The sequence below is a fragment of the Etheostoma spectabile genome, chromosome 12 (genome assembly GCF_008692095.1).
Source record: "Etheostoma spectabile isolate EspeVRDwgs_2016 chromosome 12, UIUC_Espe_1.0, whole genome shotgun sequence".
NCBI lineage: Eukaryota > Metazoa > Chordata > Actinopteri > Perciformes > Percidae > Etheostoma > Etheostoma spectabile.
This window is the reverse complement of record NC_045744.1, coordinates 25,419,294-25,435,539: the sequence shown is the minus strand read 5'-3', so window position 1 is coordinate 25,435,539 and position 16,246 is coordinate 25,419,294. Positions and strand designations below refer to the sequence as shown.

Genomic DNA, 16,246 nt, shown 5'->3' with positions numbered 1-16,246 from the left:
ATGAATTGATACTATAAATAAAATTGAATTGAACATCTGTTAATTTATTGCATGTTGCATTTATTGCATTGTTATCGCAATATTCAACACTAGCGCATATTTTCATCTCTTTTTAGATTATATATATATATATATAACACTTCCTGTTTGTGTCTTCATTCCAGCAACTGCCAAAAATTATGTAATTGTTCCTGACAGAATGGCAGGAATATTAAAGCTTTTTTACTCACAATTACTCAACAATCCATCATTGTGACTCATTAACAAGTCATGTATGGTAAATAATGCATGCTCACATAACTCAAATAGCATGCCAAAAATCTTGCTGACCACCGGCTTTGAACTTGTGATAATATTTCCTACGTTTTTCATATGTTACTACAAGCAGTAAATAGATTTTGACTGTGAGCTTGGTTAAAAATAGAATGACTGGCACTGACAAAAATGCAAATTCTGTCTGTGTTTTCTTAGGTTTTCTCAGCAAAGTAGCTGTGAAGATGGAAGAAACTTTTCAGTGGAAAAATATGGAACTTGGAACAAATGTTAGGATCTTTGGCACAGCAGCCAAAATTTGACAAAAGCAATAATATCTAATCCTACATTGTATCCAACTGGAGTCAGATTCTTCACGTTGTGACCAAGAGCTTTGGAGTATGAAAGAACATCCTGGTGAACAGGAACAACAAAAGGCATCTCAAACATGCCTTTGCATACTGATGAAATGAGTGCTGGTTGACTTAGCCAGACTATATTTGTAACAATTGTCAAATATGTCTAAACAAATCCACAATCTCACCTTTGGCTTGATGCCTGCTGATTCTTTTATACAGGAAACTATGGGGGAATGTGTATCTACTGAGAAATGTTCATCATAATCAAAGACAGCAAAGTGGAGAAATAGAGAACACAACTCTTGTGTTCTCCCCACCAGATATGTATTTCCAGATAAAGTGTTTTATTAAAATTCTGTTAATAAGCGGGCATCCAGGCAAAGAAGGCAAAGAACTGCCCTGTGAACCCACACCACAGGGGTCTGTCTGTCCATCTATCTAGCTTAGTATAACAGTCGGAGACATTATTTTACAACTGCATCTTGATGTTGGGACAATTGCGAGGTAAACCGTAGAAATACACCTTTCACGTCACACCAAACCCACGATTTGTTTTTTTGACCTACAATTTGATACAAACCTTGATTGTTTACTTATTTTTTATTTTTTTATTTTTTGGGGAGGTGGGGGTTGAAGGAGAGTTATATTTAATAATATTAAATTGAATTTGTATAGCACTTTTCAAGGACCCAAAGTTGCTTTCCAGGGCAAGGTAGAAAACAAACCAAGGCTAAACAAAACAACACAAAACGTTATTCAGGCGCAGATGAAAAGGAAGGGGGGCGTGGGGCTATAGACAGGCAGAGGTGAAGAGATGGGTCTTGAGGCGGGACTGGAAGATGAGGGACTCAGAGGTGCAGTTTTCTTGGTGGAGGGAGTTCCAGAGCCTGGGAGCTGCCCTGGAGAAGGCCCCCGAAGCTGTGGAGGTTGGAGATGGTTGAAGATGGAGAGGAGACCGGCTGAGATGGATCTGAGGGACGGTGAGGGTTGGTAGGGGGAGAGGAGGTCAGTGAGGTATGAGGGGACCAGATGACGGAGGGCCTTGTAGCTGAGGACCAGGATTTTGTAGGTGATTCAGTGGGAGATGGGAAGCCAGTAGAGTTGTTTTAGGACTGGAGTGATGCGGTGCCAAGATTTAGTGTGGGTGATGAGTCGGGCAGCGGCGTTCTGGACCAGTTGGAGTTGCTTGACGTTGGTAGAGCTGATGCCGAGGAGAAGTGAGTTTCAGTAGTCCAGTCCAGAGGAGATAAAGGTGTGGATGAGTCTTTCAGCAGCGGGGTGTGTGAAAAAGGGTCAGATTTTGGCCATGTTGCAGAGGTGAAAGAAAGAGGTTTTAATGACATGATGGATGTGGGGCTCAAAGGAGAGGGTGGAATAAAAGTCAACTTTTTTTCTGCCACATGGCATCGTTTTGTCATTGATTACATGCCACATAGCAACAGACAACAGAGACCTTATTTATTGATATTGATTGATTTCAATATACGTAGATTGATCCAACAAAAAAAGATTCTTTTGTGCCTTAAAATAATGTTTCCAAAATTGTTTCAGTGGTTCATTAACCACCACCGTTTGAATGAGTCATAGGATAATGGTAACAGTAATGGACAATTCCGCATCCAACCTGTGGGGGGGCCAAAGAAGAAAAGTGCTTTGGTGCCTACTGTAAAGGTGCTGTTTGACAAGTAGCTAATGCTAGGTCTATAACGTTAGCTAATTCTTGGTGAGAAACACAAGATTACGACATCGTTCAACACGCTCAGTTATTTTAGTATGATTGTTTTGACCACGGTTCACACATACCAAGATGTGGTAGCATTGGATCTGGACGGGACGGATGACTTTGGGAGTTGGAAGGGGCATGATGTGATTCTGCCTTCTCACACAGGTTTGCGGATCTAACGTAATTTTGGTTTTATATCGTTTAGTGCTTATCAGGAGATAAAAGGACGGTTAAAATAATGAGGATGAGCTAAAACGTATCAAAGCCTTCAGACTCACACTCAAAAGACAAGTTCAAGAACATTAAAGACACCAACTTCAGGTTTATGGCCATAAATGCTGAGAATTATAGTTTACAAAACCACGTTCACACCCATGTGCGCACACAAACCAACCAATGGGAATAATCCTAATATTTTTTCCGTGGTGGCTGTCCGTGACGACCATTCTCATTTTCATTGTCCATCTGTCGCCACCATTTTTTCTCTCAGCTATCCATTCTCACATTCCCTCCATTTTTTTCAACTACTTTTGTTCCTTTACCCCGTGTGAGTTCTGCAGGGGAAACAATGTACCACGGCACATTATACCGGTACCATGATGAATGGAGAGAATCTGTGCCTGTTGACTGCGGCCTCGAGATAAAGAATAAGCAAATGAAAATGCCTGCGACCCTCGAGTCCACTGCCACCATTTCTCATGCTAATTTGATTGAGAATGCTCGATCAGCACATACTCCTCGACCTGCACACTTTTGCTCCAAGGGAGGTGTTGGGGGTGTGCAGAGGATAGAGGGTGCCATCATGGCATGCAGTAATAACAATTTATCTCCAGGATGCCTGTCTCAGCGTATAATGTTCAAGTTAGGCCCACAGTGGATAGTTTACATCAAAAGTGAAATGTGATACTGCAGGAGAGGGCAAGATGGAGCGAGAGAGTGGAAGGAAAAGAGAAAAAGAATATGTAGATCAAGCGGTGACGTGGGGATTTACGAGGCATTTGGAGAAGCACTAGTGATGGAAGGCCAGTGGGAGAGGGAATAAAGCATGACAAGAGAAAACTACAAGAGAGGAGAAAATAGGCAAGTACTTAACAATCCCGGTCCATGTTCCCACACTGCAATTAATGTGGAGCCAGAAGGACAGCCTATTCCTTTCTGCAGTAAAACAAAACCAGGATTGATGAGAGCTTCTGTATTGTATAAGTGACTGCCTGCATATGGGCTCGCTAGAAGCAAAACATTCGAGATAGAGGAGAGGAAGGATAGTTGGGCTGAGAAAGAAGAGATGTGGCACTGGGTGGAGAGAAAGACACAAACTGAGGCATAAAGAAATAAAGATGTGAGAGAATAAGACTCCAACAAGAAGAAGAAGGGGGGAATGTGTGAGTTTGTGCAAAACACAGGGAGAACTGTAGCAGTAGACAACTGCAAAGGGAGATAAATTGGGAGAGAGGTGCTCTTTTGATGGCCATTTTTTCAGTCTCCTTGGTAGCGATTGTATGGGATTCATTCATTAGACCGCATGTGATGAAAAACAAGGAGAGAAATATCACCAGTCAGCAGCCAGTGCACAGCGCTGCTTTTTTTCTTCTGGGCCATATTTCACCCGGTTTGACCTTCTCAAGTCAACAAACCAAGTGTTAATCATGGTGGGAAACAATCAAAATGAATTTCCTCTTTTGTCTGGCTGCTCGTTGCAGTGTCATTAAACCTTCACCGCGTCACAGGTTTGGTTGCTCGGGAAAGCTTTGTGCAATAAACTGCTGTAAGTCGGTACTGCTTCATTAGAGAGGAACAATGTCGGTGAGGTATATCTTCTGCATTTCCACTTTTATGAAATGAGTAAAAGATATTTTTTTTCCTAGTCTATTTTGCATAATATCCTTTTTATGTTTTGGATAACTACTTCATAGGCCCCTCCAAAGAATCATTAAATCTTCATGAACAGTACATCTACATAGGCTACAGCATTTGGGTTACAGCATACAGTACGGGGCTGTTAAATGCCCTGTGAGGAAAAGCAGAACAAACGAGCATTTAACATGGATCCAGGCTGTTTCACACTTATCAAGGTCAGCTGTATTTTTATACCCACTATTTACAGAACAGCTCACACGTAACATTGAGAAGCACAAAGTTAGGACTGTGGCTTAAGAACAAAAACACACAAAAAAAAAGAAAACAGAGGGAGAAAAATAGCTGACTATCAGTTTCCCATGGTTGTCAGCGCTGAGATTAATGGGAGCCATTTCGCCATAATGAGCTGTTAAGCGTTAGCTGCCAACAAGCCCTTCGTTTGCCTTTGAGTCTCAGAATACGTTGTCCAATTATAATGGCTTTCTCTGTCTCGCTCCTTCCTGTCACTGTCAGCTCTGCTGTACCTGGGTGTACCTGTCTGATTCCAGCTCTTTTTAGACAACATAATCAGCACCCGGAACAATCATCTGGAGATGAGGTTTATAACGTCGTACTGTTATTATAAACCGTGTACCTGCAGCATGTGACTTCACCAGACAACTTTCAGTCAGTACTACGCTCCCAGCACCCACTTACCAATATGAGCTGTGTGGCACATTTGCCACAAACATGAGAAGCAAAAAGGAATTACCACAAACATTGTTGTCAAGTGTTGTCCTGAAATTGTTTCTCGGGGACTTCTCAGGTATTTTTTTTACCGGCCCACTAGATTGTGAAACCTGTTCTCAAAAAGCTACAATGAGTTCTCAGTAACCAAACTTTCAGTGAATGGAGAGCGTCTATAAATCTCATACTACCATTACACACTGCTAAAGGGGACATCCCCTGGTCGTGGCCCCCTCCTTTTGCTACAGTATGACATTTATATAATACTATATTTATAATATTTTTAATGAGCTTTTTATGAAGTCAGAGCAATAATAAATGAATGGTACAGGGACTAGGACCAAAACAAAAACCAAGTGCTACATCAGAGAAATGGCCGAGTTCTTCATGGACAAAATATTGTCTCTCTCTTTGTGTGGTGTACATTTATGTAAATTAAAACTGTGCTTTGTAACGGTTAAATAATGTGGACAAGCTTGTAAAACAGCTCCACAGTGTCAGATTAAGATTTAGGCTGGAAACACTGTCATCATGCTGACATGGCTCAGGAATATATTCTTTCACTCTTGAGAACAATCTGTTGGTCAGGTTAAATGGGGCAATTCAGCAGCAAGACAAATGATGACACATGCTTCAATTAGCAGCAACAGATCATAAATAGAGCCCTGTCAGGGGGAGGGAAGAAGATGCATCTAAACTCGAAAAACTGACAAGGCAATGAAAATAAATGAATTATTATTCCTCCATTCAAATCAAAAGCACCTGCTATTGGGAATTTAAACTTGAGCTTTATAGAAAAGAACAGCACTTCATGTATTCATGTTTCATACATTATTCATTATACATTATTTAAATTCAAGTTTTTGTGTTCATGTAGTGTGGTATTGTTAGGAAGGTTTAAATGTAATAATACAGTGGTGGTGCAGCAATTCTGGAGGTTCACAACATTTTATCTCATCTATTTACAGTAAACACAAACCTACTGATATCCAAGCCACTTGTGTATTAATTTACAAGCCCTCTGTCATCATACAATGATGAGAAGAAAGTGTTCCGAAAACAGAAAGAAAAACATGTTCAACACTACTAAGGGTGATAAATGGAATTCAGTCCCCACGACAAACAGTGAGTACAGAGAACTGTTGGATCATCTGTTTGTGTCTTGTGGTGGGAAGTTGCCACAGTTTCCTGCACACAGTACTGAAGCATCCGAGTCTCGGTGCCAATGTGTGTGTGAGAGACAACACTCATGTGGGAGGATGTATACTGTATACTATGTGTGTAATACTTGCAAATGTGTGTGAATACCAGCGTTGTAGTCGATACACCAACTGTCAAGTCCAAGTCAAGTCTCGTGTCCCCACTCTTTGAGTCCGATGTCAAGAGAATAGAGCGTCGAGTCAGACTCAAGTCAGAGTCCAGGACTTGAGTACTCCATCCCTGGCCGATGCATGAAACAGTTACAGACTAAATATATATCAATGTCTTAGGTCAAATCTTTATGACTTATTACATACAAAAGTACAGTAGTCAGAAACTTCAACCAACTTCCATGTCCTATTTCATGAATGTTGTCTGTAGTCTGATTTCCTTTTCTCAAGTCCAAGTCATCAGTGTGCAAGTCTAAGTCGAGTCACAAGTCTAGAGAGTAGAGACTCGAGTCGTACTCAATATTTCATCACTGGTGGATGCTGTACAGTGGATGGTTTTTATGTGTGTAATCATTTTTCCTACCAGCATAGGGGACCGGGGCATCCTTGTCCAGAGCTACCAGCGGAGGGTCCAGCAGCACCGTGTTCATGTTCTCCGTGATCACACCATGGTAAGACGTTTCTATCCACGGCTTGTGCTTGTTGACTGTGGAAGACATGGAAATTCACATTTCAGTTTGCTTTGTTGTTTCTAATTGTATTTAAAAGAGCAAACTCACTTCAAGAGAACTGAGAATGACAAAACAGATGAATTGAATTGAGTATTGAATGATGAGGCATTTTTCAATAGTCGATACTGAGTAGGCAATTCGGTCGGTGCCTAAAAAATATTGAATTTAGTACCCAGCCCTATTCCTCACCAATGGCTACACTGCCAGTTGTGCTCGATGGACACTTTACTCTAAGTACCACAGTAAAGGACTGAACCTGCTTTAAACTTCTAATTCCTTGACTTGAACAATCGGCCAAAAATCGGCCAAAACCTTGTCATACCTACAATAACCTTAGTTGTGAGTTGTTATCTTAACCAAGACGCACTGACATTGTGAACTACAGGAACCACATCCAAAGATGTAATACAGTCTGTGCTTCTTTCCCCTTCCTCCAGCCCCATCATCCTTTTCTTTTTCTCTCCTTCCCTTTCTCTCCGTTTCTGCCTCTGCACAACTGTTCTACAACATGGAGCACGCAACCACCCTGCCAAAGTGAAATATGAATGAAAGGTCAGGAAGAAGCTGGAGATTAACACAGATCACCATTACACATGGTTACTCACACTGTAAATTAAACATCCCCACTTTCTTGCAGCATGTAGATAGAGACGGGTGTAAAAGCCACAAGAACAGCCATATGTGCATGTGCACTTTTATGTGTGCACGCACGCACGCACGCACGCATCTTTAGTGTACAAATGTGACTCTCTGGAGGAATCTGGGATGTCAACTTGACCTTTCAATCCACTGAAGAGGAAAGCTTTGTCTCATGCCAATGAGCAGATGACATGTCCAGCTGGCAGTGATTTAAAATGCATTAAACTGTTCCTAAAACCTTCTCACAGCTTTTAATCTGTTTGGACAAATTTCAGCAGTTCTGTCCTACTATTCTATCTCCCCATTTGTCACCATACTGAGTTACGATTACAGGGTCAAAGAAAAAAAAAAAAAACATGTTAGGCCTGTACAAAGGAAACTGGTTTGTTTAAAGCAAAAAATAAAACATGGAGACTTATTAATAATTTAGATCAAAATCATTTTTCTGTGGTTTGTATGGGTTATGATAATAATGACAAAACACAACATACTGATGTGATGAAAGAAAATTCAATGTTTGTACCTTTGCATTTCTATTCATTCACACTTGCTTTCTACTCTTTCAATTCACTAAGAGAGACTTACTGATTATTTTAGATGGGACTCTCGGCCTACTGAGACAGAGTAGAGAGTGGATAATAGGCAGTGAGAGAGAGAGCCACAAGGGAAGACATTATTAATACTAGGAGTCTCATCTCATGCTCATGCAGGAGATAGAAAGCACTGCAGCAAACAGCAGGACTCTGCCCTGCTGTAAGTGGAGAGAGGAGGTCGGTCCTCTTCGAGTGGTGTTCAGGCATCTTTTACACCACGGAGTATTGTACATACAATCAAGGAAAGTCAGTGCATTAAAGCACACTACTACAAACACTTTTAATGGTGTATTTTAGGTACAGCTTAATCCTTAAAACAATTTCCACCCTAAAGCAGACGTGAAATGAACTAAAACGATCTCATAAAGAGATGCATCGAAACCCAGACCATATTAGACTGCGGTGCTGAGGTGACTATAAAACAGGCTATAAAAATGGGCATTATTCAACTGAGTCTTCATTTGTACGTGTTTACACTTGTCAGAGTAAATATATTAATCCATCATGCCCTCATAGCATTTTGTTTACATTTGAAAATGTCTTCAATAAGTCTAATAGCAGCCAACAGCCAGTGCAGTTTACTCACGGGTGGCAGCTTTGTTTTCTGGCTCAAGGTCTTACATTTATCCCACACAAATAGGGTGGTGGTTGAGGAAGCAGAGCTGTGACTCTTTAAAGGGAGTCTACTGTAAGAGCTCTTTTGTAGAGTGCACACATCAGACCATGGGCTATTTCCAGAATGGCTTTCATGACATGTAGTACCGTAAAGCCATTAGTGATGCGTTCAAGGCATTCATCCATGACATCTTCGTACAGAGCCACAGCAATGAAACTAAGGTAAGCTTGCATTCAAAGACAGGAAAAAAACTGGAGTGGCTGCCTTGCCAAGGCCCTTGTACAAAATAAATTTCACTGCCATCCATAGAGCCATGCCACATGGCTAATAAATGCCATTGTTGTAGCATGTGGTTCCGCCTTTAATTAGGTTATAAGTGTTGTTGGCTGCAATATGCAAGGCGTCTTCGGCCATTTCCTAAGGAACGTCTGCAGCCATTACAGCATTATAGCCTCAGAATGCACATTATGAAAGACTAATTCACTTAGCAGGAGAAACAGTCTAAAAGGGGCTCTAGTACAGCACTGGATCAAATCTGATGTGACAGTAATATGAACAAATCCAGAAACAAGATAGTGCTTTCCTGTAAATAACACTACTGCAGGGAATTGTCAACTTGTCCATCCTGGGACAGAGGCTCATGAAAAGATATTATTGTAAGGACGCAGGCAGTTGATACTTTGTATTTAATTTGAGTCCCAGCTCATATTAAAAAAAGACACTACTCCCGTGGTGTGTACTGATAAATTTAAGTCACGTCAAATCCATTTCTTATTAGCATTTACTTGATTACAATCATGTTGCAGTGGAATAGTTGTAATCCTTCCACGGAGTATAAGGCAAAATACCAATATAGACTACATAAAAGAAGAAGAAACGCAAAAGAAAAAGACAGTGAAGAAACCGGTTTTTAACAAGGGATGAAAAGAAGAGGTAGGATACAAATGAAAAGCTAGATAAAACAAGAGGAAATCAAATGACATTAAATGGATGTGACATTCAAGTTTTGAGAAGAGATTTTACATTACTGATTCGGACACACACACACACACACACACACACACACACACACACACACACACACACACACACACACACACACACACACACACACACACACACACACACGGGTGACTTGTTGACAAAATGTGACTGTGGACCTCTAAGCCACTATTACTCAACACCAGCGACTTAAGTAGATTATAAAGATGGATTTACTGTTATAGCAGAATGTGGAAACAGAGGACACAAAGGGAAATGTGAAAGAAAATAATGAAAGTGAATTAAAGGAGGCCAGTTATCAAACAGAAAAAATGCAATAAAACCAGTTTTTAAAAACTGAAACATCACAACAGGTCCCAATAGATAGTGAGAGTGATTTGAAAGTAAAACAAATCAAAACGTTTTTTGTTCAACACTTGCTATGAATTGTAAAACACTATTTTAAGTCATAATCATGTTTTAGTGTGGGTTTCATACAATCAATTTTCCATCAGACTTTTGGTGTCCAAACATGCAGCTCAGAGATAATGCCCTTCTCTCTCCCTTTGCTTCTAGCTTCATTAACCAAACAAGAATAAAGTACTGCCGACTTGCATTCCATTGCTGTTAACTGACTGCATGTTCATTTTACAGGAATTCAGAGCATGAGAGAGAATTAAACCGGAGTCTCCCCTGACACCATTACGGGTATCTCAACATTAATCAGTATCTTTTATTCTATGGTTTCTCTAATGAGGCAGTTAAAACAAATAACCTCATTCACGACTTGCCTCTTATATGAACGTGTTGATGAGGGAAGTGTTTATGAGGCGCTTAGTTTAACAGTAAAAGCAGTGAGAGAATTAAAATGACAGATTCCGAGCCATTCAGCCCAGTTATAGGACATGACATAATGTAGGTGAGGAACTTATAGTGATGACTTGTAGTGATGAACTAGGTGGCAAAACATATTGGATCATACAAAAGCTAAAGAGCCAGTAATCTTTCTGAAATTTGTCTGTTGGCCAGCAACATGATTCTAAATGAATGCTAATGTTGCTCTGTGTATGTTGGAAGTGTAAATAGGCAACCGTTTAAAACATTTGGTTCAAAGACTTTATAAGATCATCCCATGTCAGTGTTCAATTGGTCTATATCAACGGTATTCCACTTCCCGAATTGCTCTGGTGCCGCCGGAAATTCAGCTGGATGTCCCTCATTTTCAGCCGGATGTCCATTACATTCCGCATGACATTCTAGCGTTAAATTAATGTGGCTTTAATAAAATACATGATGCAAATAATATGTAATAAATAACTCAATTTTTCTACTTCTTTACTTAAACTGTACTTTCCAGCTTTCTTTTTCAGCATTCTTCTTCTTCTTAAGCATTAGAAACTCAAAAACCCAGCAGAGGAGGGGGACAAAATCATTGCATTATCTCCATAAATACTATGAGCATCAACTCTGACTTTTACAGTCCCAGTGCAAGGTATAAGACACAGTTAGCTAGAACATAGTCATTTTTTTAATTGGGCATATTGAATGCTGCAAATAAGTCCTGCACTTGAAACAGAACTAGGTTAGAGCTGGCCGGTGGGTCATCTTCAGAACATAATCTCTTCCCACTCATTCTCTCCCAGAAACCTTCCTCCTTGTACAGTTAGATTTGCACTGCAGTTGTTTTAAAGTGTTTTTCCTCTTCTTAACAACTCATAAAAAAAAAGGGGCCATAAACTCTGATCTCCACATACCGCAAACCATAAAGTCCCCCCCCCCCCCCCCCCCCCCCCAAGTTGTGAATGCAATCTGTTTACAGACATTTTGATTTTTTTTGGCTTTGCCCACATTCCCATTAAGACAATACAGAGGTTGCTTTCCGATCAGAACAACGCGTGGGATACAGATGTGCCATAATTGCTCTGCGACATACAACTCCCTCCTTTTCCTTCTCTCAGTCTGGTGCTGTCTGCTCAAAACAAACTGAGGAGGCAAACGAAGCCACTTTGTTTAACTGACATCAGATATTTTGCACACAGCAGTGCGATAGCTATAGTCATGTAAGAAAAACAACTGCACAGTTATTTCGGTACGTCTGAGGACAGAGTTTGCAAGTGCCTGAGTGTGTTTGTAGAGTAGATGGCCATGGACAAAACCTACACTGCTGAAAAAGACACACATTCATTTAATCACAGAAAGAGGAAAGAAAGAAGGAAGAAAGGATGTACACAGTTGAAAGTTAATGTTCTGTGGCGGTATGGCAAATCCACGCGAGCGTGAGATGAAACACAGCAGGTTTCTAATTCTGGAGGATCTGATGAGTCAACAGGATCCTATGGAGGGAGACTACTGGGGGTGAGTGGGTGGAGTTATTCCCCGAAAATGACAATAGTTATAAACTGAAAAAAAATCTATTATATCCACATCCAAAACACAGAGAAGGTGCAATCCTAGTTGTGCTGTGTGTAAATATCTGACTAGTCTTGCTTTGCCAGATCCTCCTCCAAAGCGCGCTGAAGGAGAGTCTGGCTACTCCACACGGCATTGGGAGATGGGAGGAAAACGTGATCTGGTTAAATGGCATTTCTTTAAACCAGTGTCAGAGTCGCAGCAAAATAGTTGTGCGAGAGAAAACTCAGATGGGACAGATAGACTAGCCAACTGTCTCGATTTACGGAGACAATTTATGGAGAGATTTTAAGGATATAGACTAATATATGACATACAAGAGTTACCAGTCTAAGGAACCAAAAAGCTACAGTGCATCACAGACTGAAGGCTTCTCTTGGGGACCAAGACATGAGGCATAAAATAACTGTATAGGCATAACCCATAACAGACTAGATATTACCATCATCACAGTGGGTAACCGTCAGTTTATAAAAGCATGGTATTCATCCGAAAGACTTATGGGAGCTTTGATGACACATGAAAAGTCTGCTGCTACATTTTACTCATCAGAAATAATATTTGCATTAGCGCCTATGCACTGAAAAATAATCGCTGTCATTAGACTTTTAAGCAAACATTCCAATTTGTTAAAGTCCCCGATTACGTTTTTTTTGTCAGTGGTGGCATTTCCTGACACCAGAGCTAAAGTGATACCGAGGGAGTCTCAAAATGTCAATTGTTTGCCATTAGAGGATTTGGCATTCACTATAATGAAATATTAAACCCTGCTGTAAGAAACGGAGTGTGCCTAGCCTCCAGAATTACCTCTTAATGATAAACCTTATTTGTTTTTCTTGCTGGTCTGCCTCTTCTACTTGTTATGAATCCTCTGTTGATTTACAGTACAATGAGAGATGGAGGGACCGTGACTTGGATAACCAACAATGGCTCTGATTAGTTTCTGGAGTAAAAGAGATGCAGAGTGCTTCGAGTGTTGGCTTACTGTCAATTACTTGCACCGAGTTGGCCATTGAAGGGGCACAACAGAAGGATATGAAGTGAAGTGAAAGTAGAGTGGAGGAAAAAGGACAACAAAGAGAGAACAAAGCAGGGGATGGGCGGGAGGAGGAAGGAGGGGGTGATATCTCCATTAGCAGAAAGCAGCAGGCAGCGAGAGAAGCCATGGTGGGGAGTAATGGAGGGCAGTGTGACTGACTGGATTGAATGAGAAACTGTTCCACTCGGCAGACTTGGGCCTCGTGTGGTGATCGACCAACGTTAACAGCCTACCATTTGCACTTCTTTCAACTCACTTCAAATACTGTATGACAATCTGCTGAATGTAAAATATAAATAAATAAAAAGCTTTAGATGGAAATTCCACGCCTCGACTGGCTGGTGTGAGTGATTCCTCCATCTGTTTGTCTAGTTTTGCATCATACACAGTTTGAAGAGATTTTTATGGTGTGGACAAGTTATAATCCCCAAAAAAGACGGCATATTTGACAAAGTACAAATTGGATGTGCCAGTTCATCACAACATAGAAAATGAACAGAAAATGCCACTTAAACCAATTCACTTCTGTTCACATCTTGTTTATATTAATATAAATAATTTTATAATGCACACATGCACTAAATCTCTCTAAATCATTTGATATTATTTCTTTGTTTTGTTGCCATTTCAAAACAAGCAATTTCAGATGTTTTATGACCACAACTGATTAGCAGCAGATTCTTTCCTGTGAGGGGGTAAAAAGAAGCACCTTCATAACTCAGTACTCGGAATGTGTGTTGATACCAACAGGGAGCAATCAAGTTCACATCTACAGTCTTAAGAGTTGACTAGCGCAGGTTTTTTTGTCGAAATGCAAATAAAGTAAGTGATTTTGATTGACTTGATTAAACAATTACTAGTAACTTGGACACATTCTTTAGCTTTTAATTGCTTTAACTTGTGTATTCTCTGATTTTAAAAGAATTGTCCAGTTTGACCCATTGATGATGCTCACCTAAAATGTGTGACACTGGCAACCGGTCTTCTTTGGTCCATGTGTACCGTGTGCTATTTTATCAGCTGCATTACTCTACCTCGACAGGGATTGGTTCCAAAACTCATTTCCAGTTTGGATCTGAGTAATGGTTGGTAAAATACCCTGATCTCTTATCAAACCTTTTATCTTTCTTGAAGTGTCCATAACATTAAAAGGCAGCAGGCTCATTTTAGCCAGCAATGACCATTAGCTTTTGTTAAAATGATAAATATGACAGACTGATCTCATGAAATGGCGTGTGTGTGACACGCCAATTCAAATGCCATTATTGGCTTGTTACCAAGGTGCATACTCGCTGTTTAGCGTGTATATCAACACAGTTTGGCCTCCATTAACTTACATTACTTTGCGAATGCGTGTGACTTTACGTTGAATATGAGCAGATTATATCATAAATCATGTAAATTCCATATCGGCTAAAATAAAACTTTTGGGTGTTTGTCTCTCTCTCTCTCTCTCTGCTCGAGAGCAGGAGAATCAGGCTTAATATTTTTTATTGGGCCCTCCACTATTGAAAACAAGTGACTTGTGAAAGGTGTAAAAGTAAGATTGAGATTTGATTCATTTTTTGAAACAATTCAATAAGCGGATATGATGCTGGCTTTGAGTTTGACTAAATGCAATCCAACACCAATCCTTCTCCTGGATGATTTGCTAACTACTTAGGTACCTCTTTCTATTTCGTCACGTTAGCGCAAGCGTAAGTCTCCCTGCTCTGCCAGGTCGGTTAGTTTGACATTTAAGACTCCATGCTGGGTGAGACACATTGATCCACTCCAGTAATGCAAAGTTGCTCTCTGGCAGGCCTCTGTTTGGTTGCTGCACTTCTTATCCTTTTAGTCGCCAATCCCCATCTCAGCTGTATCAGCTGGGAGTCTGTTTGTCTGTCTTTTCTTACCGTCTGCCTCAGATATTCTGTCTGTCTGTCTTTTCTTACCGTCTGCCTCAGATATTCTGTCTGTCTGTCTTTTCTTACCGTCTGCCTCAGATATTCTGTCTGTCTGTCTTTTCTTACCGTCTGCCTCAGATATTCGGTCTGTCTGTCTTTCCTTAGCGTCTGTCACTGTCCGCCATGGTACATCTCAATTTCTCTCTCTCTCTAGGTTAACAGGTGTTAACTGTCAGTCTGACAATTTGTCGTGACTTTTCCCTGGGTTCCCGGTGAAGACTTAGATTAAATGTCCCTTGAACGAGCAAGCTGGAAAGAGTTTAGAGTGACAGTTTAGTGTCAGAGAAGGCGACACAGCCAAAAAAAGGAGAGAAACATTCAACACATATTGGATGGATACTGATGATATAAAGACAAAGATGGAAGTGGCAATGTGGGTTAGATAAGGATTAGCAGCTCTCAGCACGTGGGTTGTTTACTTTTCTAGCACTGTAAATAAAATATAGACTATGATCCTCTACTAAACTAGTAGTAGAATTACTAAAATGCTGTGTAGTCAAATAGACAAACATCTAGTATACTTAGATTTTTATAAGCTTAAAAACATTTAACTAGCCACCCTGCTTTCTCCTAGCCCATGGTTCATTTTTCTCGACAACATCTATCTATCTATCTATCTATCTATCCATCAGAGAAATAGCGGATTAAAAACAGCAGGAGTCTGCTATACCTGTCCAAGCTGCAAGAGGTCTGATTCAATTACAGCACAAAATCAGTTTCAGTAGCGCTAACAAGAAGAGGGCAGGAAATGACTTCCACTGTGGTGTCCTCAACATAGCTCGCCTAGCACAGTGCTACTACATCAGACGGTCTAAAAATGGCTAGTCTGTTCTTTTTGTGAAGAAGATGTCACAAAAAACACATCCTGAAGCTGCCACTTTCCCTCTTTGTGAAAACAGGATACACATATCGTTTTTAAGGATAAGCAATACAATGCACACAGACTGAAAGATATTATCAATTAGCTTACAAAAACTGTTGTTCTCATAACAAAATTTAAAATTAAACCTCAGGCTGCTGACTGAATGCATCCTAACAAATTCACCTTCATAATCATTATTTAATTTGCAGTCACAGGTGATGTGGTCGCTGTTATTGCTACAATAGACTAAAACTACTTGTGTCCACAAAGTGCCCCTAATACATCTAATTATTTTCAAAGTGAGTTCAAAGTTTTTCAGCTGAATTTGAGAAGCAGTGACTGTGAAATTTCTGTTTTTCCAC

At 40.3% G+C, this 16,246-nt stretch overlaps 1 protein-coding gene across 1 annotated transcript in view; it reads right to left on the bottom strand.

Annotated features, from left to right (window-relative positions):
- clstn2a (calsyntenin 2a) overlaps positions 1 to 16,246 on the bottom strand; it is a 152,354-nt gene that overhangs the window by 80,253 nt on the left and 55,855 nt on the right. Inside the window, exon 2 of the mRNA XM_032531498.1 lies at positions 6,652 to 6,774. Coding sequence (XP_032387389.1) covers positions 6,652 to 6,774 — 123 coding nt within the window. The remainder of the gene's footprint in view (positions 1 to 6,651; positions 6,775 to 16,246) is intronic.